Genomic DNA, 27,693 nt, shown 5'->3' with positions numbered 1-27,693 from the left:
ATAAATGGCCAGAAAAACCCCATTGTGACTTCTGGTCTTTAAAAGTATTAACTAAACCATTGATAAAAGTGTATCATGCACTATTGCCCCTTTCTAGCTACACAACTTAGAAGCTTTGTATTATAAAGCAGATTTCTAGGTTCTGAAAATTAGAAGAGGTGTCTTTCTAAGGATACAGGCACAACTGTAATTGGTAGCTTCTTGAGCTTTTGTTACCTGTTTATGTGCTGTAGATGGACACCTTCATTACAGACAAGACTATGTTAATGTACCTGATCATGCTGAGCTTGGTAATTGGGAGCAGCCAAGGGTGCTTCTGTGAACATTACCCGTGGGGGCCATGGTCAGCCTGTTCACAAACCTGCAATTATGGCACCCAGATCAGGCACAGGTAGGACCAAATTATCTCACTACCTCTATGTTTCTATTTATTCCCTAAGAAAATAAGGGGGGGGGGGAACCTGTGTCTGAAGATCCAGCTTCCATAATATACTGGGGAAAATTGTCGTATCAAAGTGTTTACCAGAAGAAAAGATTAAATTTTAATTGAGAAACATAAAAATGATAGAATCATGTATACAGAGCATTATGATGCCTCCAGAAAAACCTATATCTGTCCACACATGTTGTGAGGAGGGAGAAGCCAGGTCCTACAACAGCCTTGCCAGCAGTGTGCATTGGTCACTGAGTCTCTCTGAGTCAGTGCGGTTCCGCGAGCAATGCCCAGTGCTGAGCAATGCCATGGGAGGCGTGAGCTCCAATGTGGCAAGCCTACAGGAATTTCTTCCCTGTATGATTAATCTTATGACATCAGTTAAAATCAAATAAGGATTCAGCAGCACCAAAACAGATACAATTCATCGATACATGCTAAACTGTGAGAAATCCCTTCTTTCTGGGGGATTTCTGGCTCTTTCAGTAGCTATTCTTTGGTGCATTTGAAGCGACATGAATCAAAAAGGACTGTTTTGTAAACTTAAGGTGCATTTGGATTTTTCCTTTAATCAACATTCTACAACTACATATTATCTCTCAAGTGTTTTTCATTGGGCTATAATGATTTTTTTTTTAATTAGCTTTCACCCACGGATAAGAGATCATCTATGTTCTGTCTCTGATTACTTCCTAGCATAACTTCTTAATCTTTTTAGGCAAATAAGGATGGATGAATATTATAGCCAAAACTTCTGTGACCAGCTGTGCACAAAGCAGCAATCCCGTGCATGTAACCAGCAAACATGTCCTATCAACTGTCATCTTGGAGACTTTGGCCCTTGGTCAGAATGTGACCCATGTGTTAAAAAACAGGTAGGTAGAAAAAACATTGTATGAGTTAAATGCAAGAAATTACAGAGATCTCTTTGTTTCAGACATTCAGCTTTATGGCAATTCATCTGCAAAATGACAGTTTAAGTTAACAAGGGAAATTACTTATGAATTATAACTGTGGAAGATGGAGAGAACAAGTTAAAATAAGCAGATCAAAACAGAAAGGTGTGATTTAGTAGCATTAAACCATTTTTGAGTACTTGCTTCGAAAGTTCCATTGTTACAATTAAAGATGACTTTTCTACATAACAGATAACTTAAGCTGTAGTGTTTTCATGTCTGCTTAAGCATGAGAAAGTAATGGAAAATTTAGCTTATCCATAGCATTTTGTATGTTCAAAAGAAAGAAAAATAGAACCAAATAATCTGTTAAAAAGAATTAACGAGAAAATCCTAACTAGTGCTGTCTAGAAATGCTCCGGCAATATCTTACACTGGTAGTCAGGACCATTTTGAGATTGCTGTTAAGAAATCCAAAGCACCATTCCTTTATGGGTTACAGAAGAAAAAAGAGGTGGATGTGCTTCATTCATATCTATAGAACAAAGCCCCAGGATGGTGTTTTTTTTTTTCCTCTCGGGCCTGTATCTGTTGACTGATGGTAGATTTAAAGGTGAGATGACAGAGAAGGAAGAGGTGAAAGGTCAGGTTCAAGTGGATTTGGCCTAAAGAAACAAAGCCCTGGCAAATATAAGGCTGTAGGGAGTGGAGAGAAGTGGAGTGCTGATTGTTTTGGGTAGTTATGTGGCTGGTGGATCTGAGCTTTGAGGCTGACCATGACAGCAGCCCTAAGTTTCTGTATAGACGCTAACTACATATCTCTGAATATCCTGCTCAACTTCAGAAATCCATGCTTGAAAAACAGTCTTGGAAAACCTGTCAGTTATTATGTCTTTACATATCTATATAACTTCTGATGCCCATGTAGAATAAGGAAGACACGAAGAATCTGTTCTAAGCGTAAGACATGAACCACCCTGTGGGGTTCCCCTCCTGCAGCTGGGATGGAGAATGTGAGAGCAGAGCTGGGAAGAACAGTGAGTGAGTGAGAGAGAGAGAGCAAACAAGATGCAAGAACTGAAACGGGGCTCTGGTCTCAGTTGAACTGATATTTTTTGTAATCCATATCCACTTAAATGGCTGAATTTCTTGCCTATGCATTCATATATAGAAGAAATGTTTGTTTTTATTAACTTTAAATGTGGATGCAATATGTTTGCTGCTTCAAGAAAAAAGTTGCTTTTGTGGACTGTGATCTATTTTTCCCTCCAAGCTAAAAGATTATTGCTTGTGACCTTTAAAAATTTAAACAGCCATCAGAACGAAGGACATGACTGCCAAGGTAAGTGTGAAGACTAGTGTAAGTAAGCTCCCAGTGAGGGGGAGGGATGAAGTAGAAGCTCACATGGATAATATATTGAGTGTTACGGATCCCAGATGGAGTACATAGGAGGGTTATCTTGAGCTCAAAAGCTTTCAAATGATCTGGTGTTGCTCCTCACACTCTGCCTTCATAGTTTACTCATTTACTGATTTTTACTAGACCTTTTCCTGCATTACTTGACTCCAGGGTCCACCTACAGGGAGGGAAGTAAAAGAAGTCTGCAATGAACTGTATTTTTCCAAAGGAGAAAAATTCTTAAGGGGGAACTGTTCAGTCACATGCAGACAGGTGTCAAGCGATCCCTTGAAGTGGACTATCTGAAGTTCAGATTTCACATATCTGAAGTAATTTGTCTAGCAGCCTACAGATTTGTATTCTGCATGGAGCATAATGATTTGGGGAAAGAAAACCCAAAGAACTCTAGAATTTGCTCCCAGATCTTCTTTTGTAACAGAAACTTTCAGGAAAACAACTTTCATCCTCCCCAGTTATCCAAGGCGTCTCAGACAAGAGGGCCCATGTTGGGAGCCAAACCAGCTGGTCTGGGGATGGGGATACATGCCACCATGAGAGTATTTCTATTTTAACAGAGATGATGAAGAACAGGAAAAATCGCCGTAAGCCTGTTCCCACATGATTTCCTACTGTACCTCTAAAACTGAAGAGACAGAGATTGAACTTTTGCTTCTTCCAGTGATGTAGCCCAGGTTGTGAAGTGTTTAATTAAGTGTGTTCCATCAGGGCTATCAAGGCTTTTGGATTTCAGTTCCCTGCCTGCACCCGGGATGACGATGTGGTGGGATATAAGGACAAAAATTACTATTTCCTTCAGGACTCTGGTTTTGATAAAGCTTCAGCAGCACTGAGGCATGCGGTTCTACCTGAGTGGTCACTTAGCTACAAAAGCAGTTGACACAAACAAACTTGGTCATATTTCTTCTGCATTTCAGTTTCGTGTCCGCACACTCCTGCGACCGTCCCAGTTTGGGGGTCAGGCCTGTACTGAGCCACTGGTGGACTCCCGTCCATGTTTCCCAGCTAAGCTCTGCAACATTGTGGAAGTCAATTGCAAGAACAAGTTTCAGTGTGAAAGTGGTAATGATCTTTATTGTGTAACAGCTGCATTATTAGATAATTAAAAAATTAGACACTGAGGTGAAAATGGTCCAGCTGATCCAGATCTTGTATATTCCCTGCACAAATTCCAGGAAATGGAGCAAGGAGAGAAGCCTGCTTCAGGATATATACACTACTAGAAGCTTACATTTGCAGTTTCTTCTGTAGCTGAAAGTAATTCAAGTGCAATCTCCAGCCTGGGATGTCAGTATGACCATGTTAGCTAGACAATAGTACTGTTCCAATAATATTTCTTTGCACAAATTTTTCTTATACAAACATATCGTAGTGTTTGCCTGAACATAAACTCATACTATTTTTATTCAATTTATGGGAGTTTCTTGTTTGCTTCAATTTATATGTACCTGAGTAGCCTCAAAATAACTTTATCCACAGATCCTTTCTCTAAACCTCTAATTAAGAATTTGCAGCTTCAAAGCAAAGCAAAACTGGCTGAACTGCAGAAATAAACCAAACCTGTTTCTTATTGAAATAATCTAGGTGCTATATTACCTTGCTGTTAATTCCTATGGCAAGTTCACACCTTTCCTAGGGAAAAAGTCAGTCTGCCCTTCTCTGCATTCAGACAGAATGAATCTTTCCATAAAGTTTCTTGCTGCTGCTGTTTCTCTGGTGCAGGTCGCTGTATTGCAAAAAAAATGGAGTGTAATGGAGAAAATGACTGCGGAGACAACTCTGATGAAAGGAATTGTGGAAGGAAAAAGACTGTGTGTAACAGAAAGTATGAGCCCATCCCAGGTGTACATTTAATAGGCAGTGGGTAAGCCAGCTCTGCTTATTTCTCATAAACCTGAGATTGTTATTTCACAAATTTACACAAACAAGATAATCACCAATTAGTGCAGAGGACTATCCTATTAAAACATATAAGGTCTCAAAATTAACAAGAATTTATGAAACTGCAACAAAACCATCAAGATAGAACTTGCCCACTGCATCTAGCAAGTCCTGCTCTGCCCTGCTGGTGCCCAAGGTAAAGAGCTATCAGGGACTGCTGCTGTCTGAGTGACCCTTCCCACCTCAGAGCAGCCAGAGTGTCACAGACTGGTAACTTCCAGCTCAGTTGGGCCAAGTGCTTCTGAAATTTTGAGGATGTTCCTCTATGTATGTTTGACAGTCTGTCATACATTTTACACAATACCAACCATCACCTCTTCCATTTTAAGAAAAGTAAAACATAAACATGGGATGCCTGTCCCAGGCAGCCTTGCATTTTTAGCTGAATTTTGAATTTAGTGCACTCTGGTAACATTACTTGTGGTACAAATGGAGAACTGCTTGTTAATTTTCCTAGGCCATTTTCAGGTGTTCTGCTTGAGAGTGACTCTCTGATGCTCATATTTGGATTAGATAGAGGGTTAGGCATTACTGGAAAGTAGGAAAGAGAAATGCTGCTACAGCATTTTTCAGGTAAATTCAGTGTGAACGAAAAGTTCTTGTAGAAGAACTTCTTTCAAAGCAGTAAAATAACCCAGACGCTCATACTGCTTCATTCAAACCCACAAAATCTTCAGTGCAGCTGTATACCAGTAAAAGTTTCATGTCTTTCTGGGTTGTTTAATCTCTGGGAATAATTTTTTGTTAGATTTCACATTCTGGCAGGAGAGAGCCGAGGGGAAGTCCTTGGCAACTCATTCAATGGAGGACAATGCACAACAGTGAAGCGCAATGAGACAAGGAAGTCGTATCGTGTTCCTGCAAACCTGGAGGCTATCGGCTTTCAGGTATTCTCACACAAAAGCTCCTAGCTGAAAAACCGTTGCCGTAATCACAGTCCAAGTTATGTGCTCAAGTCTCAGGCAGTAATGTTGTGTTTTAGGATAAGATTTCAGCCCTTGCTTGGCCTGAACATGCTTCAAGTGATATGTGGAAATGGGATAACTTGAGCAGTCCAGTGGCTCTACTTACACCTTTCAGATCTGTGTTTACTCACTGCATCATACGCAAGATGACTGATGCCTTACTCCTAACCCTGGCATAATCTAGCTAGAGGCTCATTCAAGTCCAAAGCTAATTTCAGCATCACTGCTCTATTCTTGCAGTACCAATGGCTGTCCTCTCTCCAGCTTCCTTCTAGTCACCTTCACCCTTAGGACGCAGTTCCACCCTGAGCCATTTCAGCCCTTCAGTTCTGCCTGTTGCCAGCCCAGTCCCTCCAAAAGTAAAAAGGAGAGGAGGCAGGCACTGAGTCTGGGAGGCAGGAGGACAAGATCATAGTCTGGACAGGAGTCTTGCAGGACAGGCCAAGGACAAATTGAAACGAGCTTCTATCTTATAAAAAATGTAGGAATCATGGATTTTTTTAGAACTGATATTTTAGACTTTCAGACACTGGTATTTAGAAAATACTTTGAATACCACAGTCAGGGCACAACATCTGCCTATGCACATTTTGCAGACCCTCTCAGAAGCCAACACTACATTGGAAAGGAAGGAACGCAGGACATGAAAAAAGCTCAGCTTTCATGGATGAAACCTGAACTGCTGATTTTTCCCATGAGTGCTGTGAGTTTTTAGCATTACTTTAACAGGCACAACTGAACAGAGGACACCCTAATATATTCCACGGAAACTGCAACTGGCTTGGCCATGACATGCAGGTTTTGTCAATGCAGTGAAAAATTACCTTGTGGACAAATACTCAGTGGGGAAAACCAAGCTTTGTTTTGCCCATGTCTCTTTAGAGCTGTGAGGTTTAAGTTACGTATGTCCATTTGCAGAACTGTTAAGGTTTGTGAATGTCACCTTTGAGAGTGCATCTATATCTTTTAACATTTAGAGCTGTCTTTGTATAGAAGTATCACTGGATCAGGCTTTCTTCTCGAACCTCCAGTGTGTTTTCATGCAAAAACATATGAATTTTTGGAGAATGGAGTTGAATTAGAGTGATGGACCACCTAAGATCTTTATGACCCCTATTAATTAAAGAAGTCTAAGGGAGGGGAAAAAATGGATCTTTCAAGCACCCACAGGGATTTGCCTGACTTTGGGGAAATTAGTAATTTTTGAACTCATGTTCAAGTTGTCTTGGTACTCTGTACAACAGCACCACTGAGATTTACCAAATTTACCAAGGATCAGGCAGATTTGCTCTCAGTTCCTTTCCACCTACCCTTAGTCCATCATGCAGTATGAGCGCTAACACTGCAAGAATACTCTAAGATTCTCCTCAGGAAACCTCTTCGTTCGTCTATTGGGGAATTGAGAGGAAAAGACAGAAAACATCAAGCTCTTTGTCTTGCAGTGTAGAAGCCATGGGACTGGGACTTAGTCATAGAGTGAACACAGCACAAAGGTCTGAAAGTCTTTGAAAAGTGTGTTGAAACACTTTTTGAAAATTATCCCTAAGCTTTGGGGCATGGGGATGGAGAATTTTAGAAGAAAGTGTTACATGCTGTTGTGCTTTAAGCCCAGGCAGCATCTAAGTACCACACAGCTGCTCACTTACTCCCCCCACAATGGGATGGGGAAGAGAATTGGAAGTGTGAACATGAGAGAAACTCATCGGTTGAAATTTAAACAGTTGAACAGGTAAAGCAAAAGCTACATGCACAAGCAAGTAAAATAAGGAATTCATTCGCAATTTCCCATCGACAGGCAAGTGTTCAGGCATTTCCAGGAAAGCAGGGATCAATCACGTGTAATGGTTACTTGGGAAGACAAACGCCATCACTCCAAACAACCCCACTTCCTTGTTCTTCCTCCAGATTTACAGGCTGAACATGGTGTCATATGGCATCGAATATCCCTTTGGTCGGTTGGGATCAGCTGTGTTCCCTCCCAGCTTCTTGTGCACGCCCAGACTACTCACTGGTGGGGTAGAAGTAGAAAAGGCCTTGATTCTGTGTAAGCACTGCTCAGCAGCAACAAAAACAAGCAGGAACTACAGCATCCCTGTATTAACAACACTGTTTCCAGCACAAATCCAAAGCATACCTCCATACCAGCTACTACGAAGAAAATTAACTCTACCTCACCCAAAATGAGCCTACCCTTATTTTTCTTGTATAAACACCTGTTAGTAAGTCTACTTCCTACCCTGTATGTGTCTTGCCTATTAACCTTCCTCAACCTCTTCTTCTGTATTAAGAACACTTTTTTATCTTAGTATTATGTCTCAAAAAATCAAGCCTATTTCTTCCATTAAAAAAAGAAAATTTAAGAATTTAAAAATTTAAGAATTCACTGCTTAGTAGGTTTGTTTCAGTTTATTATTGGGGCAAATGCAATTTGCTGTGCTGAATCTCCAGGTAATAGATGAAGAGGACGATGTAACATCAGACTTCTACCATGATTTAACTCCCCTGAGTGACAGTGCTTATGAAAGTAGTTCGTCCACTCACGCTGGTCAAAGATCTTCTGGTATCCCATTTTTATTCTCAAAAAAGACGCGAGTTAAAGTCACATCATCATCCTCCTTCAAGAAGGCCATTGAAGCCTCATATGAAAAGGTAATCGAAAGTTGCCTCCAATTTCTTCCTTTCATTCCATTTCTGTCTGCTCATTTCAGAACTGAGCTTAAAAAAAATGCTGTTTTCCTCAACAGGACACTGGCATTATGTTTAAAACAAACAAACAAAAAAATCAATCAAACAAACATAACACTGGAATAATGCATTTAAAAGTGCCTGTTCTGATACTACAGGATATTCCTGATTGTATCACACTTTCTATAAAGCAATGTGCCTTTCCTTTTTCAGTACAGAAATCATAGACTCACTCCACCTTAAAAAAAAAAAAAAAATCCATAGATTTGAGATTATCAGACTGAGTAAACCACTCTATTCCCTGTCCTGTTTATGCATTAAGGAAGCAGAATACTATGTAGTAACATCGGCAGACAGCTCTAAAAAGAAATGAAGTGCACTCTTGAATGTTATACTGGGAATTAATCTACACTAGTGTTTTATTTGGTAACTAACTTGTATGTTTGATTCTTACAGCTGCTAAAATGCACTTGGTTTTAAAAATAATCTCAGAAATAACACATCTGCAGAAAAGTTTCTGAGAACAGAAAACTGCTTCCCCATAAAATTCTGCAACTTTAGTGCAGATGAATACCGTGGGGCATAAAGTTATGTACTGATATAGTTTAATGGCAGTAAAGCATAAAATCATAGAATCATAGAACGTATTGGTTTGGAAGGGACCTCCTAAGGTCATCTAGTCCAACCACCCCCCCATAAGCAGGGACATCTCCAACTAGATCAAGCTGCTCAGAGCCTCATCCAGCCTGATCTTGAATGTCTCCAGGGATGGGGCCTCCACCACCTCTCTGGGCAACCTATTCCAGTGGTCTGTCACCCTCATACTGAAGAACTTTTTCCTAACATCTAACCTAAATCTACCCTTTTCTAGTTTAAAGCCATTACCCCTCATCCTGTCACTACAAACCCTTGTGAGGAGTCCCTCCCCTGCTTTCTTGTCAGGTACTGGAAGGTTGCTATAAGGCCCCCCTGGAGCCTCCTCTTCTCCAGGCTGAACAACCCCAATTCCCTCAGCCTGTCCTCACAGGAGAGGTTCTCCAGCCCTCTCATCATTTTTTGGCTCTCTGCTGAACACACTCCAACAGGTTCCCATCCTTCTTGTGCTGGGGGCTCCAGAGCTGGACACAGCACTCCAGGTGAGGTCTCCCCAGGGCAGAGCAGAGGGGCAGGATCACCTCTCTCCATCTGCTGGCCATGCCTCGTTTGATGCAGCCCAGGAGTCAATTGGCCTTCTGGGCTGCTGCTGTGCATTGGTGGCTCATGTCCAGCTTCTCATTGACTAGTAACCCCAAGTCCTTTTCCAAAGGACTGTCCCCTAGCATGTCCTGTCCCAGCTTACATTGGTAATGCCGATTGCCCTGGTGCAGGTGCAGGACCCTGCACTTGGTCTGGTTGAACCTCATGAGGTTCACCTGAGCCCACCTCTCCAGCCTGTCCAAGTCCCTTTGGATGGTCTTACATCCCTGTGATGTGTCAGCTGCACCACCCAGCTTAGTATTGTCAGCAAACTTGCTGAGGGTGCACTCAGGCTATTGTTTGCAGTTCTGCATGGAATAGGTCATAGGACTGTCTGAAACTGAGGTCTGTTGAAATCCAGGAGTACTAATACAATTTTAATTAAACTTTTACAAAAATGTCAGTCCTAATATTAAAATTTCCTATGCTGAAATTTCACTGCAGGCCTTGATAACTTGTCCAAACCCTTAATAACTTGACTACTTAAATAGCCCATTACTTCTAGTTGGAATTCTACTATGCTGGGGTTCCAGCTACTGGAAAAAGTTTGACTTTCATTCCTACGTAGATACCTGTACACAGATCAGGCTGTTCTTCTGCACAACTGGTAAGTTTAGTTTGGTGGATTTGTAGCTTCTTGTTGTCTCAAACCCAGAACAAAGCTACTTATGGAAATGCTTAGTTAAATGAAACTTTCATCAGGAAGGTTTTTGGGATGTACATTAATTTTCAACATTGTTGTCAAGAAACTCAGAAATCCACCTAAAATAGCCAATAGTTTAGTCTGGTGTTGGCTTAAAGAATACACAGGTTAAAATTCCCTTCTTAGTAGATCCACTGTAGGACTTTTAACTTGAGTCTTCCTCATGTTCCGTACTGTATCACACAGAAAATATGTATTTGTCTCTGGATAAATTTTATTTATGTGTGGTTTTAGATAGATGTATACTTATGTATGTGTAAGAGACATACAAACTAATTTTAAAAAAATTCTATATAGTTTATACAGACCACTTAAGAAAAAGGGGCAACTTACCTGGGTTTTGTGAGGTCAGATTCAGACCTACATATTAAACTATGCAAAAGGTTTCACTTGAGCACCCCAGGGCCTCTAGCAGGCATTAGCCACTTGGAAGGCCTTGCACTTCTCCATATTGGCACAGAAGGAATATGTAAACTTGATTTTTTAAGTTTATACTTGTTTGCCAGAAATGTTTAGCTAAGATGACTAGTCGCCTAGTATGTCTTCTTGGTTTCTCATCCTTTAATCATAGAACCACAGAATGATAGAATAGTTTCGACTGGAAAAGACTTGTAAAGGTCATCTAGTCCAAACCTCAGCAATCGGCAAGGACATTTACTAGATCAGGTTGTTCAGAGCCCCATCTAACCAGACTTTAAATTTTTCCAGGGGTGATAGGTACTTACCACCTTTCATCAACCTGTACCAGTGTTTCACCACACTCATTGTAAAAAATGTCTTCCTTGTATCTACTCAGAATCTACCCTCATTTAGTTTAAAAACATAACACCTTGTCCTGTTCCCACACACCTTACTAAAAACTCCATTCACATCTTTTTTATAGCCCCCCTTTAAGTATGATCTTCCCAGAGCCTTCTTTTCTCCAGGCTCAACAACCTAAACACTTTCAGCCTATCATTGTCAGAGAGGTGTTCCAGCCTTCGGATAGTTTTTTTTAGCCCTCCTCAGGACCCCCTGGAGCAGGTCCATGTCTTTCCTGAATGCTCTGGAGCTGAGTACTCCAGGCTGGATCTCACCAGAGCAGAGTAGAGGGGCAGAATCACCTCCCTTGACCTACTGGTCACGCTTCTCTTGATGCAGCCCAGGATACGCTTTGCCTTCTGGGCTGCAAACACACAGTATTGGCTCATGTCCCACTTTTCATCCACCAGTATCCACAAGTCCTTCTCCACAGAGCTGCTCTCAATCCCTTCATCCACCAGCTGGTGTTGGTTCTGGGGATTACCCCGACCCAGGTGCAAGACTTTGCACTTGGCCTTGTTGAACCTCATGAGTCTCACATGGGCCCACTTCTTCAGCTTGTCCAGGTACTTATGGATGGCATCATGCCCCTCGGGTGTGTCGACCACACCACTGTCCCGTTTTGGCTAGAGTAGTGTTAATTTTCACCTGAAGTTGAGAGGGGGCTACAACCAGGATAGAGAACAGAAACAGCTGATAGGTTATTCAGCACCATGTTCAATCAGAAGAGTTAGCAGGTTATCCAGTACTATGTTGGCATCATGCCCACAACAGAAGAGCCTGCTTAGGGGTGTGTTTCGGGAGAGGGTCTGAGGTCTCACAGCTGTTGTGGTTCAGAGTAGATGTGGTCTGTCTTTGCATCACTTGCTTCATATATTGTTTCATTACTGTTGCAGTCATTAGTGTTGTTTAGCGTTCCTTCTGTGTTGTTGTATTAAATTCTCCTTATCTTAAACCGTGGGGTTTTGTATTTTTCTCCTTTTTCGACTTCCCCTTCGGAAGGTGTTGGGGAGGGGAGACTGAGTGGCCACCTGGTGCTACCCTGCCAGCTGTGTCTAAACCACAACAACCACTCAGCTTGGTGTTGTCTACAAACTTACTGGGGGCACATTCAATTCCACTCTCTGTTATTAATGAAGCTACTGAGCAGGAGTGGTCCCAGTATGGACCCCTGTGGGACACTACTTGTCACTGATCTCCATCTGGACATCAATGCAAACATCCAGCCAGTTCCTTGTCCACCACATAGTCCATCCATCAATTTCATATTTCTCCATTTTAGAGAAAAGTATGTTGTAAGAGACCAGGTCTTAAAGCTGTCTCAATAGATGACATATGCTCTGCCCTTGCCCACAGGTGTAGTCACTTCATCAGAGAAAACCACTAGGTTGGTCAGGCAGGACTTGGCCTTGGCAAAGACATGCAGGATGCCTCCAATCACCTCCCTGTCCTCCATGTGCCTTAGCATAGCTTCTAGGAGGATCTGCTCCATGATTTTCCCAGGCACAGCGGGGAAGCTGATAGGTCAGTAGTTCCCAGGGACCTCCTCCCCACACTTTGTAAAAATGGATGCAACGTTTCCCTTTTTTTTGGTCTCTGGGGACTTCAGCTGACTGCTGTGACTTTTCAAATATTATGGAGAGCGAATTGACAACTACAGGAGTAAATTCCTTCAGAACTCTTATATGCATCTCATCAGGTTCCATGACTGATGTAAAGACTTATATAGACTTAAATAGACTTATGTATATTCATGCTCCTTGGGGGATCTCAAACTGGATCTTCTCTTACAGTGAAAGGGACTTTGCTCCCCCAGTCCCTGCCTTGAGGTCCATCCACTCAAGATGTGTGGGAGAAGAAATTGTCAGTGAAGACTGAGGCAAAAAGCTTGTTGAATTACTAGCCTTCTACTTGCCCGTTATTACCATTTTCCCAGTTGTGTTCACCTGGGGTTGTTTGCTTTCTTTGACCTTCCTTTTCTGGCTCACATGCCAACAGAAACCCTTCTTAATATTCTTTGCAGCCCTTGCCAAGTTCAGGTCCAGCTGTACCTTGGTCTTCCTGACTCTATCCCTACACAACCATGCAGTGTCCTCATACTCTTCCCAGGATACCTGTCCCTGCTTCCACTGCCTGTGCATTTCCTTCCTGCTCTTTAATTTGACCAGCAGGTCTCTTCACTCAGCTAGGCCAGTCTCTTGTCTTCTGACTGATTTCTTACACATGGAGACTGAGAGTTCTTGTGCTCTAAGGAAGGAGTTTTTAGACATCATCCTCATGACCTTCCTGACATCTTCTGCTTGCATCACTGTAACTGTTGAGGTGGGATTCAGCTTACATATCCATAGGCAACAGCAGCTCCAGAGGGATCTGCATTTCAGCTAGTCACCCTCCTTTTGTATTGCTGAAGAGAATGTGGGTGGGTTTCTACATAAATGTCTGCTAACTGCATTATAAACTACTTTATTAATCTTGTTCATCCTGTTCCATGTTGTTATTTTGATATACTATTTTCCTCTTTTTTCTTTTTTGTCACTGAATTCCCATGTTGTGTTATCAAAGGACTTCTGAAGGCTTTGTATCAAAGTGTTTGGCCATTCCCCTAGCCGGTGTTCCTAGTATTTCTGATAGCATCTGAGTTGGACTGCTTGAATTACAAGCAAGAAACTGAGAGCTCAATGATAGGAAGCCATCTCCATCCCTAGAAATGTCAGGCAGGGACAGATATGATCCTGTGGCAACTCTGCTTATGATATTTGGGATTTAAAATTACTTATTCGGCATGTTTGGGTGAAACCCTGCTTTGTTAGATAAATTCCAGTTAAAACTACTAGTTTCAGTAGTGAATCAATAGTTGCAGTAGTAGAATCAGTTCAGTTCAGCTTTTGTTGGGCTGCTGTTTGTCAATGAAATAGTCTGCACAATGAAACTGAACTTGAGTACTCATACTTCACTCAGGCCAGGCTTTCCTTGGGAATAATCATCCCTGGTCCACAGATATTTTGTATTAATACCTGCTACTCATGAATCAAACTTGCTACAAGCACCAGGGTTTATGATTCTATATGTAACTATGATTTATGATTAAATGAGTCCAGAAATGACTGGAGACTTTGGAATCCAGTTTCCTGTGATTGTTCTACAAGTGAGGGTTTCTGCATGGCTCAAAGATTTAACATAGAAATCATTGGGTTTCACAACTGTAAGGTAAATTGCTAGTAATGAAAGCACTTTTACTAGTAGAAAAATGCTAATTCAATATGTATGTCAAGAAGAAATTCATATCTAGCATGCAAGATCATGCTAAAACCAGCTGAGGTTTTAATATCAGTATTTGCCAAAGTGGCTTGCAATTTTGTGTGTCATAAGGGAAAAATTAGCTGTCACCACTGAAAATTGAGGATGAGAACCTAAATCACATGAAAATTCTAAAAATGAAGTTACCAGAGGGAATTCTAGGAGCTGAATATAATCTGGAAATTGTTACATACCCTATTTATTCCATTCTTATTCTCGTTGCAGGAGAAAGATGAATATCCTTAGCTTGTTTTCCAATGTGCAAATGAGAGCACTGAAATGAGCATAGCTGTGCAGAAGTGAGAGCTGAGGTCCAGCTCATGCCTTATGTTTCTCAGTCCTGGCTGGGAGAACTCCCTGTCTAGATGCTTCCTTGTGTTTCTAAGCCAAGTGACCCTTGAGATAGATGAAGAGTCAGCCTACCAGCAGCAAAATTGAGCACAAGAACCCATTGTAACAAACTGTTTTAGAATGAATCCTTCCCATCTTCTGTTTGGTTGTTTGCTCCAGTTTCCTGCACCTCCTTTTGCTCTTGAACTCTGTGCTTTGGCATTGTGCTGTCAGTTCCCCTTGTGGCTTTATAAATTCCTTCTTTTAGTATTTTCTACTCCTCTCCCTCCTATTTAATTACACTCTCATATAAACAGCCTCTGACATTGCAAAAATATGTGAATTTGCCATTTCAAAAACTTCAGTTTCTTCTAAATGTAAGAGATGTTTCCAGTTTTTGAACTTTCTCTCTTTTTTTGCCCACTTGAACTAAATGAGAACTTTATCCCTGTGATTTAGTTTTAGCAGACTGATATATTGTGAAACTTCATAACTGAGTTAGTATCCAAACTACCCACTCATCAGATTAGTTGCAAACAACCCATAGATACTTCTAAGCTGAAGCCTTTCCTCTGAAACCTGTCTTATCAAATGCTAGTGTGTTTGTATGGCAGAAAACCTTTTGCTTTCTGTTTCATACGTGCCCAGGGAGTCCGAATTTTTATTGGAATGCTATATACTCCCACAGTGCAAAGGAGTAATAAGCATTGTCAAGAACCTAAAGAACCTCGAGAAAAGTGCTCTTGGAAAACCTCGGGCTAGTTTGTTCATGGTTAAAACAGCATGAAATAGAACTAAGTAGTTCTTGCAATGTATCTTAGGACATAATCTTAGCTCCTCTACTCTCTGAAGTTAATGACTTATGAATGTGCTAAGATTCCTCTCTTCTTATTTCTAGAATTCCAACTTTATTAGAGTCCACAAAATCATTTCTATTGCAAACTTCACAATGAAACAGTCAAATCTGCAGCTCTCAGATGTCTTTCTGAAAGCACTGAACCACCTGCCCCTGGAGTACAACTACGCTTTATACAGCAGAATATTTGATGACTTTGGCACTCATTACTACACCTCTGGGAAGATGGGTGGTTCCTATGACATTCTTTACCAGTACAGCTCTGAGGAACTGAAGAACTCAGGTATGTAATCTTTAACAAGAAAATATCATGATTTCTGCACAAGCTTTTCTTATCACTGTTTTTAGGTAATACCACATAGGAAGTTCTCCAACAGCAAAAAATCCTTTAGACTTGCAGCTCACTCAGTGGCGGGTGAGAAGCATGGACACCTGTGGTGGTTCACCTCAGTGTGGGAGCTTGGGGGCATGATGCTATCATGTAATATGGTCATGGTGATGAAGCTGCTGCTCTGTGGTATTTCTAGGCCTGGCAGTGGATGAATCAACAGAGTGTGTCCGAACAGAAACAACAAGGCGTGTGTTCTTCCGGAAGAAAAAGAAAGTCAGTACCAGATGCACCACAAACAGGATGACTGTGAAACATGAAGGTGACCACGATGAGAACAGGGCCTGTGTCCTGTTACTTACCCTTAGGGACACCACTGCCCTCAGCTAGGTGTCCCAGGTGACATCCCAGCTTGCTGAACTAAAGGTGCTTTTTCACCACTGTCAGAAGAGACAGTGCTTCACTCTCTCTGAAGCAAGCACTGGAAACACCCTCTTACTTACAAAAGAAATTTCAGTGTAGGAGCACCATGATTAGGGATTCAGTTCACTATTTCTTCCAGTCAGTCACGGATCTGACACATCCTCTGTAGCCCTGGGTTCAGAACCAGGTATGCTGAACTGGGAAATGGCTGCAACTAGAAACATGTGATTAAGACTTGAGACCCTGACTACTTTTTTAAGGGTTGCTCAGGGCTCATTGAGAGAGTCTGGCAGCAATAACAGTTCCCCAACTTTCTCCTCCCATCTTCCTCATGCCAAGCATACATATAGGTGTAGGAGTTCCCTGGCAACGCCAGAAATGTGTCCTATGAACTACAGAAAGTTGGTACGTTTCTGCAAGAATGGAAAATGTTGTATTCTTCATTGCTAGAAAAAGGGATTTTTCCACCTCCACCATATTTTTGTCCTTATTTTATGATCAATTTCCACTATTCAGGTGTTTACAGCTGGGACAAAAGACTCTACCTTGCAGTGTGGTGTTCTCTCAGAGTCTGCTGCATCCCCTGCATTTTCCACAAGTGTCTTGTTTGGTTCTGAATATCTCCATGGCTGAAGTCTCAGACACTTCCATTTTGAAGCCTATGACAGGCTGCTTTTGTAGTGGGGATTGTTTTTCTGACCTTTCTTCCAAGGGTAGCTCCAAAAATTTGTTCATTTTATATTCATTTTTTTATACCGTGTACACTTTTTCTTGCCACTTGCTTGTTACACCTACTGTTTTTGGGGGCCTTTGCCTGACAATACTGTGATGAAATGGTCTTTCAGGTTCTATTTTGGAGTCAGCTGAACGGTCAGTCTCCCTGGTAAAAGGTGGCAGGTCAGGATATGCAGCAGCACTGGCCTGGGAGAAAAAAGGGGCTTTTCCAGGACACACAGTCTTCACAGACTGGCTGGAATCAACAAAGGACAATCCCGTGGTGGTTGACTTTGAGGTAAGAGTAAAAGGAGAAGAACATTTATCTAGTGAAGTACTCACCAGTTCACAACTCTTCATGGAGCTCCACAGGTGTCCTGTCTTTTATATGGAGATAAAGCTGTGCATGATATGAATGCATAGAGATATGGTCATAACATGAACATACTGTTTATTAGAAGTACTTCTTGTGCATGCGCATGTTGATTTATAAGCCACACGAGGTTTGCATCATCGTGGGCAGTAAGAGTAGGAGAGAGTAATATGAGTGAATTACTCCAGCAGCAGTAGGAAGCTGGGTGTGGGCAGAGGTTAGTTACTGTGCAGGAAAGCAGTGTATGGTACTGGGAACACTTTTTTCCCCTGTGCCCTTTTGCTTGTCAGGCACGTGTTGGAAGGTATGGCACAGAGCTAAACTGAAACAAAACAGCAGTCCCCCCCGTGTCCTTCCCGCTGGGTGCGCTGTGCCAACCCCGCTGGGAGTGTGCTGAGCTGCCTCCCTCGCCGGCTGGCAGAGCAGCTGCTCAGCACCAGCAGCAGCTGCTCAGCACCAGCAGCAGCGCACTCGAGGCAAACAGCAAAACCTGCCTGAATGCAGCGAGCAGTGATCTCTTTCCCACAGCAGCTCCTGAGCTCCTGAAGGCAGTGTAGGGATGTCTCAGGTAGCATTGACCCATGTCATTCATTTAGGGTGTCCTGAGTATTCAGATACGGTATCCCACTTGGTTGGTCTTACTGTCTCTCAGAGCCCTGAGTTAGGGAAATAAAAGCCATAAAAACAGGATAGTGTAGGTGTATAGCACCGCCATGATCCTTCAGAGCATCCATAACTTCCAACACACTGACTCCTGTGTGACATAGTTTCATGTGTAAAGGCTCTAGTGCCTTTAAAATGCAGTAGCTATTCCCAGCAGGACCCTGCCGTGCCTAGGTAACTGCTTACTGAACAGCTCTCTACCAGGTGTCACCCATCGTGGATTTGGTGAAAAACATGCCGTGTGCCGTGACCAAACGTCGCAACCTGAGGAGAGCCCTGAGAGAATATGTGGGCAGGTTTGACCCTTGCCGGTGCGCCCCGTGCCCCAACAACGGCAGGGCTGGGCCGGTGCGCCCCGTGCCCCAACAACGGCAGGCCTGTGCTTTCTGGAACAGAGTGCCTCTGCCTCTGCCAGGCCGGCACCTACGGCAGAAACTGTGAGACACAAGCCCCGGGTTACAAATCAGGTATTTCAGGTGATACTGTCATAATGTAAATGTGGCCCTCCCGGTACCTGTTAATCAAAGATTCATCTGATATGGTCTTCTCTTACTAAATCCATAGCACTTCTTATCATGTGATGATGATCAGAAAGAATAAGAATAAAGGTAGGATTAAAAATTAAAAAATCAAACTGAATAAGCACAGCTCAGAAGAAATTGTAAGACATGGTAAAGTAATACCTACATAAAACTACATAATTAAGAAAAAATGAGTTGTTCAGCAATAAGGATGAAGTTGAGATCAAAGATAACTGATGTAAAAATTAAGAAAGTTATTCCATACTTCTCCTTATAGCCTTAATAGACTAAATGGCTAATAGAGATAAAAATTGTTGATTACAATGTGGGAGGAAATCTCAGTTTTCTTAAGGAGGGGGAACATAATAATAATTCTGAATAATTTCATGCAAACAGGTTTTTGAATGAACCATGCCTATGGCAAGAAGAAGAAATTTACAATATTATATTTATTATTACATATATTTCTATTTCAGGACCAAAAGGGGACAGAAGGGAAAATCACTTTAGGCATTTACAGGTCTCATTATCTGATCCTGATAATTAAATATTTGGAAATAAATAATCAGTTGAAGATGTGCAGATAGAGAGGAATGTAGAAAGTGTATTGCATGCACAAAAGATAGGGTGTCTAAATAAAACTATTATATATGTTTCATGTTGGCACATTAAAAAAAAACACTCCAGCAGTTAAGAAAAGACAACAATGCTTTAATTTAGCTTGCATGGGTTGTAGATTTGGGGCTTAGATATGGTGTTAAAACTCAGATTTAAAAACTCATTAAATACTGAGCTATCTAGCTATGAAGGTTGTCATCACCATAAAAACTCAAACGGCTGTGTGTGCAACAGAAGTAGGACATAGGCTTCTTCTGGATATGAATGTTACTTCCAATCAAAACTAGAAAGAAAGATCTATTTTAGGTCTTCATGAAGCAGCTGAGATTTCACTGACCATCTCTCTGGAAAACATCACATTCTGGATACAATTTACTCCCTTAGCAGTAACAATTTTGAATCCTCTGAAAATGGCTATTACAAATTTACCACCACCCCTCTTGTGTGTGGTCTTAAGAGAAATATTATGTATGCTACATATCTGCTGAAAGATGGTATTTCTTTTCTTTCTTGTAGTTGGTGTCGACGGCCGCTGGGGCTGCTGGTCTGAGTGGAGTTCATGTGATGCTTCCTTCAAGAGAAGAAGGACCCGAGAGTGTAATAACCCCTCACCAATGAACGGTGGGAAGCCCTGTGAAGGTGAACGGGAAGAAGAGGAGGATTGTTATGTCTCTGTGTTCATGGACGGGTAAGGAGACGGTAGAACAAAAGATCTCCACAGTCATGGGGCAGAGTTAGGGAACCCTCCAGAATGGCTTTGTGACTGCCAAGAAGAAGCAGCAGATGTCTGAACTTCTGTGGTGGGGCTGAGAGAAGGAAATGTCTGAAAATCTTCACAGCTTGCTTCAATTTTGGAATTTTTTTTCATTGTTTTTCCTAGAAAATGGCTGATGAATTACATATTAAAGTTTGCCTGTAGATATCTTATGCTGCTTTGCATGGCTTCTTGTCCAAAGCAATGCTAAGCTCATCTGCTTCTGTTCACAGTTCACAGTTTCTGGTTTTTTAGTATCACATCCTCTTCTTTTAGAGGTTTAGGTCTGAACTCAGTCTCAGAGAGAACTCCATTGAAACTATCGAGCTTTTCATATTCCCACTTTGAGTATGTCTGATGTACCAGTCTCACATGGTTTCAACTTAAAGCCCTAACTCCAACACCAAACTGGGTCATTCTGTTACATCTTCAAGAGCAAGGCTTTGTGCAGATTCAGTTTTTCTGTTGGAATCAAGACCTGAGCAGGATTTTCATCATCCTTGTTCTAGTGACTACAGAGGGGATTCTGGAGTGGTTAGCGGCAGATTAAAAGCAATGGGCTCCACAGTTCTTTGTTACTCAGCTCAGTTCGACACCACAGGCTATGCAGCTCCATGCTCACAGAGACCAGCCTCCTTTAACCGTTGCCTGATGGCAAACAGGTAGATTCTGACTATGCTATCTTAAACCCAACCGAATCATGAGGACTCCTTACAGACTTCCTCCATATGCCATTCTTTGCCTCTTATTCCACAGAAGTGTTTCATATGAGTTATGTCAACAGAAACTGCAGCCCTGTATCTACCCCTTTTTCAGTGCACTGACAATCTCCCTCCTATCAATACTGGCAACTTTTAATGTCCAACATCTTTTATTTAACAGAATAAAGTTTTTTTCACCATAGGTGACTGGATGGAATGCATTCTCAGCATTCCTCTCTAAAGGTCTTGACATTCTGCCATTGGGTGATACTAATGCTTAAGATACTTCCTTACCAGCAAATTTTTACTTTTCAGAGGTGCTCCTTGTATAAATGATGATGAAGACATGAGAGAAGAGGATGTCCTGACTGGTGAACCTGAGTCTGGATGCTCCAAGCCATACCCACCAGAAAATGGCTTTATCAGGGTGAGCATGAAAAATGAGAGCTAGAGGAGGGAAGTGTAGTAGTTGCAGAGCTGGGAAATTTTACATCTTCTTTGCTACATGTGCCTGATACCCAAGCTAACTACTGTGCTGGTGAGCATGTTCCTGTGTATTGTGGCATGCTGTTGGACTCTAGTCCACCAAACTCCACCAGTAACTAAAGGAAAGGCAAGGTAAAATCCATTTCAAACAGTGGTCCTTGAATTCTTGTTTTCTAACTATAACAATAGTTAGTGCATCTGGACAAACATTATATAGTTGAGTGTGCTATGTAGGTGATACTCGTATTTCAGAGTAGGAAAAACAGGCACTCATTGCTTCATATCATCAGGCTTTCATCATTATTTATTTTGACAGTCTCATTACCACAGATCTCTTTAGATCTCTTAGGGGCTTTTTTTTTTTTTTTTTTTTTTGGTAGAATGAAAAGAACAATTATGCTGTGGGGGAAGAAGCTGAAATTGTCTGTGTGAGTGGCCATGTCCTCAGTGGCTATCAATTCCTTCGGTGTCTGCCAGATCAAACCTGGATGCAGCAACCTGTTGAATGTCAACGTAAGAAAAAGAAAAGTGGAAGAAAATATCACAAAATAGATTTTAATACCTGTTTACCAAAAGAATTTGTAATGATATCTGAGAAGACATCATTTTAAGATTTTTTTGTGTAAAGATGGCAAAAACCTAGTGAGCCACTACATCACTCCTTTTTCAATTCAGAAGTATTACTATTATGTGCTTTGTAAGGATATTGTAACAATCAGTGCTTTAGAAAACCTTCAGATGGATGCTGTGAGGCCTTTCTCTTGTCTAATTTTAAGTATCTTTAACAGAAGGACTCACGTTTTGTTTCCAGGCTTACATAGACAGCTTTATCTTGAGGAAAGTGTTTTTAGAGGAAATTGTCTGAAACTTTTTATATTAAATGGATGATGTGTTTCACTATCCCCCTCAGACTGCCTTGAATATCCACGCAATAAATCAATGCCTTAAAGTATTTTAGCCTTAAAGCTATTAAGTATGACGAATCAGAACTGACCCAAGTTTGTTAACAGGAAAGATTCCAGTAGTTCTCTGGAATTCAATCTGATTTCATTTGCTGACAAAAAAAAATAACCTGAATATACTTCTGAGCTTTCTATTTGCATTCATTTTAATTTCGTTAATAGCTTTATTTACAAAAGAAGTATTAAAATATGTTGTTAATGTAATTCTTATTATTTTTAATGTATAAAATTAAATTACTTATACTAGCATATATTAGAAGCAAATTGTAATTATTTATTGGTAGAAAAATATTTTTAAGGACTATGGTAGTGCATGGAAATTTTCTAGACTTCTGTTAAACATTTATCAGTTTTGAATGTCGGTTGAATATTGAGTGTTGTTGAATGTCTTTATGGATCTCCAGATGAAGCATTAAAACTTGATGTAAATATCTGTGCACCATAAAAGCGAGAAGAATTATCCTTTTCTTTTGTTTATTACAGCCTCGGTGTGCCTCAGGCCACCAACATCTGACAGTGTCACAGTTTCCCCATTTAAACAACAGTACAGCATTGGTGAAACCGTTGAGCTGAGCTGCCAAGCCGGGTTTGTAGTCACTGGTCAAACTCAGTATACCTGTAGGAAAGACCTGTCCTGGATGCCTCCTATTTTGAGGACTATTACATGTGAAAAAGGTTAGCATGCCTGCAGATACTTTACTGTTTCTATACTGCTGGTATTGACAGCACAGATTATTTTAGCTATCTACAACTAGGAAGCAGATGGCTAGTTTTGAGACATAGTAACTATTCTTTAATTTTGATTTTGTTTTCTGCCTACCACAGTGCCATGTTATTTCAGCGCCAAACTTCTGCATTAATTGTACCAGAATTAACCCAGAATTTTAGTGTGCAATGTACTGTACACTTCAGGAAATTGACGTATTGAAACTGTCTTCTTAAAAACAAGACAAACCCCAGCTGTACTAACATGGCTTTATGAAAATGAAGTAGGAGAATGCATTCCAGTAAAACTTCAGTTTTTCTTCTTGTACAGATTTTTTTTTTGCAAAAGACTGATGCATACTTGTAGAATCCCAGCCAGAGCAGCTTTTGAAGAGACAAATATGGGACAAACAGAAATATATCAATTTCAGGTTTTACAGCAGGAGTGTAAGATATTTGTTTGCTTTGTTACTAGTTACAATAATTCTTTTTTTTTTCAGATGTGCAAACTGAAATTAGAGGTGTTTGCAAACCAGGACAAAAGCAGGTTGGATCTCAATGTGTTTGTATGTCTCCAGAAAAAGATTGTAGGTAAGTTAAGCACTTTAATTAGAAAAAGGAAAGTCAAAGTTTCTCCACTACTAGACCAAGAGTCCACTGTGACACAAACCAAGAAGAGTAACAAAAGACAACAGCAATTCAGGGCTACTCTCTGTTGAGATATTAGCCAGCTATGCCTCTGTATGCAAATTACAGCCCGATTTGTAGCCTAAGAAATAAATGAACAATGACATTAACCAAACGGCACACTATGGCACATCCTTCTAAACTACTGTCTGCTACTGGAGATCCCAACTTTTGCTTTTCTTCTGTTTATTTCTCCAGTTTCTATATTTTCACTGTCATCACCTTGCTGTAATAGGTCATGCTCCCTTGTGTTTGAGAGTCACCTTTTTCAGATGAACATACTGCAAAATACACTGTTTCAGTCTCCAGGGCATATAAAAATATGTAAGAATTGGATTTACTATCTCTTTACACAAAATGCTCTGCATAGACCTGATCAAGCCTTCAAGTGAATAACATTATCCTAGAGGATTTTCAGTAAATGACTGGCCAGGGTGAAGGTGTGCTGTGGGACTGAAGATAGGAAAGATGAGCAGAGATTGAATATGAACCGAGCTGTTGAAGGGATGAAACCAATGCATATGCCAGAACAGGGCTCCTGTGTGACCCCACATTCCCTTGGCATGGGATTTGCCTCATTCATGTCAGTGCTCAAATAACCAGGTACCTCCTCTCTCAAAAGGCCTCAGGTAGAGAAAGAGCATTTTTAGAGTGTGACAGGCATTGTCAAAAGCACACAGGCCAAATCCTCTGAAAACTAGAGAGGCTTTGTTGGCTAAAGCTCTAAGCTCAACCCAGGAACATAAACAAGGTGAGCTGTATTGCTCCCTCTCTTTGTCAAACAACTAAGCTCCACAAAATGTGCTGCTTGAAAATGCCCACAGTTTCTGAGGACAAATCCACTTGGGAACCAAGAGCAACACAGACAATGTACATGTGGCATGGCTGGGTTTGCATGGCTGGGTTTGCCTGCCATTGATCCCAAACCACTGTACCTCAGATGCAGACTTTTACACACAGCTGCAGGGCTGCACTAAGTCAGACAGGCCACCCCAGGGCCTGTGGAAACTTCACACACATTGTGGAGGTAATAGCGCCTCCTGTCTCCTTCTGCAGACACCTGTCCTCCACTTCTCATCTGTTGGATAGGACCAGAGCTCCCTCAACTCACAGTACTAAGCTGTACCAGCTCCAGATCCCGTGGTTGCTGGGACAGCAAAGGGTCTTTACACAGATACCCAGCCTGGCCATGGCTTTGCTGTGTTTAATTTGATGCTGGTGGAGTGTTTAGAAGCGTGGCCTTGTTCCACAGCATGCTAAAATATCTTTTTCTCTTTTCCTTGGGGCAGCCATTACTCAGAAGACATCTGTGTGCTACATGCTGTTTCTGAACAGAATGTGACCAAGGCCAGCTGTCAGTATGCAGCTGAAAAGTGCCTTGGAGAGCAGTCATTTCATTTCTTGCATACTGGCCCTTGCCATGGTGATTCCAGTCTGGACTGGGCTATTGAAAGGGCAGAGCTCTCTACAAATAGCTTGAAGAAAGTACCCTGTGGCTATGACACCTGCTATGACTGGGAGGAATGTCCAGGTATAACCTCGCAATAATGGGATTTATCCATTTTTTTTTTAATCTAAAAGTAAAATGTACTGACTTCTTCTGTGCTCCAAGAATGGGATTGACAGGAATTGTGGTCCATCTGAGCAATTTATGGTGAGAGGACTCTGGAACTGTGGTCAAGTCCCTGTGACCCTGCTGCCAAGTTTTACACTTAGATAGAAGTCTTTTCCCTTAGGCATAAATGCTGTGTTGTCAATTCCTATTAGCAAGGCACAAAAGGAATTTGGAGATTAAGGAAACTTCTTCAGGAGAATTAACATTTGAATCTTTAATCACAAAAATGAGTCAGCAAGTTATTGCCTATTCCCTGTGAGGCTACTATAATCACTAGTTTTGTACTTCAGGAGTTAATTTGGGCCACACCCTCTGTACCATATAATTAAATTATGAAATGAAATAATGATACTACTTAAAAAGCAAGACTAAGGCCATCAGGCTTAATGAGATTTTAATGGTAAAACTCGCAAATACCCGTATGCGGAAACTGTGTTTATTAAGAATTTTAATGAACTAGCTAAGATGGTGAAATCCCTAAAAGGATTGTTTTATAGACACTGTTGTGCAACTTGGCTGTTTGTTGTGTAACTTGGTGATAAGAGCCATGGGTTTTCCTGTAAATGTCTGATGTGTTGGCTGGCTCTGTGCACATCGAGTGCTTGCCAGGAAAAGACTGAGTGCCACCCATGCTCATTCTTTCACGTCCTTCCAGAGACAAATATGAACCTTATCACACATCATCTCCTTATGATAAATAAAGCAACTGCAGTGTGCAGCAACATTAAAGCCCCATTTTGAAGATGGAAGATATCTGCTGCACAGGATTTGAAGTAGGTGGCTGTAAAATTACAGCATGAGATGATGTTCCTTCCTGGGCTGAAGCAGAGAGCACGATTAGGTGTGTCCCTTAAGGGACATGCTGTCGGGGAGCACCTTGGGCTCCTGGTATGGTGGCTATAATTTTTAAAAAAATATTTGGCTTATTTTTTCCAGAGCCTGTAAAAAGCCTACGTCTGCTCCCCCTGTGGAAGTAGATTGAATTATAGAATCATAGACTCACAGAATCATTCAGGCTGGAAGAGACCGCTAAGATCATCAAGTCCAACCATCACCCAGCAGTACTGTGACCATTAAAACATTTCCCCAAGTGCCACATCTACACGCCGTGGTCGGGGCCCTCCCCCCCCCCCCTGCCCAGCCTGTTCCAATGCTTCACTACTCTTTCAGGAGAGAAATTCTTCCTAATGTCCAATTAAAACCTCCCCTGGTGCGACTTGGGGCCATTTCCTCTTGTCTTATCATTAGTAGCCTGAGAAAAGACTAAGACCCACCTCAGTACAACTTCCTTTCAGGGAGCTGTAGAGAGAGAGAAGGTCTCCCCTCAGCCTCTTCTTCTCCAGACTAAACAACTCCAGTTCCCTCAGCCACTCCTCATAAGACATGTTCCCCAGACCCTTCACCACCTTTGTTGCCCTTGTCTGGAACCACTCCAGCACCTCAGTGTCCTTCTTGTACTGTGGTGCCCCAAACTGGACACAGCACCCAAGCTGTGGCCTCACCAGTACCAAGTATAGGGGCATGATCACTTCTGCAACCATAAGCTGCACTCTGTGCCAGCACTTCAGTGTGTTTCTCAAAAGCCTACAGAGGAGGCCTTCTCAGTGAGGGAAAGTGAGACAGAGGAGAAAAATACATTCAATACGTTTTCATAGCGGTGCTTAAGAGGTTTGATTTGGACTTTCCTCCTCACCTTCTCCACAAAAGCTCTCTTTCTCTTGACTACAGATAAACATTTAGGAAATAGAAGTTTTGGTTTTCCCGAGAATGAATAGTTGGTATCAACACAGAGGCAGAAGATGCCACAGTACCCTATGAAAGGAGCTAAATGAAGAAAACCATATATTTTTCATACATTTTAAGAAAGGAAAGGCAGAAACCTTGTTTCCCGCATAGGGATTTTCTGGGAAAGAATATAAAGAGTCAGAATCTGATTAGATCAGAAATGGATAATGAAATAACTGGCAGGACTGAGCTTCACCACAAGCCAGCAGCAGGTAGCTTAGCATTCATAAAGGGAGCTTTAATGAAATAGGAGCTGACACAATATGGACCTTAAGACTCCATTTCACAGCAACATGGTGCGCAAGGATAATTGGGAACAGAAAGTCAACTTAATATCTTTGTTTACAGGAAAGGTCAGGGAAAGCCAGTGGATAAAAATAGTTGGTCACTTAGTTTCTGCTTCTGTATGGGCCACTGTTATATAAACTGAAATTTAAAGCTGCTTTTGTCTATTCCTACCCTACCATCTAATGTATGCACTACAGGCTTTTGTAACAAATGTATCATAAATCTCCAGTAGCATTTTGCCCTGTTGGGCTTTGAAATGTTGTCAAACTATAAAATATGGTTTTAGTCATGACATTTTCAGCTAAAGTTCCATCACGTTCATTTCCAGACACACAGACCCAGTGCTCCTGCCTGATGCCTTACCAGTGCCCCAAAGAAGAGAGACGCTTTCACTGCATTCAAACGGGGTTGACAAGACGGAGGAGGACAGTCAGTCATTGCATGCTGGCAGCCATGAAGTGTGCTGGCATCAAACTGGAGGTGCTGGACCAGAGGAGCTGCCTGGTGTAA

At 41.5% G+C, this 27,693-nt stretch overlaps 1 protein-coding gene across 1 annotated transcript; it reads left to right on the top strand.

Moving 5' to 3' along the window:
* Positions 1-233: 233 nt before the first annotated feature.
* C6 (complement component 6) lies at positions 234-27,693 on the top strand. Its single transcript, XM_008949035.1, has 18 exons — positions 234-391; positions 1,152-1,308; positions 3,664-3,808; positions 4,469-4,610; positions 5,436-5,574; positions 8,101-8,301; positions 15,603-15,843; positions 16,088-16,210; positions 17,157-17,323; positions 18,266-18,405; positions 18,437-18,528; positions 19,717-19,888; positions 20,971-21,082; positions 21,522-21,654; positions 22,587-22,778; positions 23,309-23,399; positions 24,785-25,026; positions 27,512-27,693. The coding sequence occupies exons 1-18, from the start codon at positions 234-236 to the stop codon at positions 27,691-27,693; spliced, it is 2,829 nt and encodes a 942-aa protein (XP_008947283.1).

The sequence above is a fragment of the Merops nubicus genome, unplaced genomic scaffold (assembly GCF_000691845.1).
Source record: "Merops nubicus isolate BGI_N331 unplaced genomic scaffold, ASM69184v1 scaffold15741, whole genome shotgun sequence".
In the NCBI taxonomy this organism is placed as follows: Eukaryota; Metazoa; Chordata; class Aves; order Coraciiformes; family Meropidae; genus Merops; species Merops nubicus.
Note: the sequence above shows the minus strand (reverse complement) of the source record. Positions and strands in the feature narration are given on the sequence as shown.

What these genes read in the sequence shown, in the direction of transcription:
- C6 (XM_008949035.1), top strand. Translation starts at nt 234, where the DNA reads ATGGACACCTTCATTACAGACAAGACTATGTTAATGTACCTGATCATG. An exon ending in TGAGGAACTGAAGAACTCAG is followed by an intron (nt 15,844 to 16,087) that starts GTATGTAATCTT and finishes TGGTATTTCTAG; the next exon opens with GCCTGGCAGTGGATGAATCA. An exon ending in GCAACCTGTTGAATGTCAAC is followed by an intron (nt 21,655 to 22,586) that starts GTAAGAAAAAGA and finishes TGTTTATTACAG; the next exon opens with CCTCGGTGTGCCTCAGGCCA.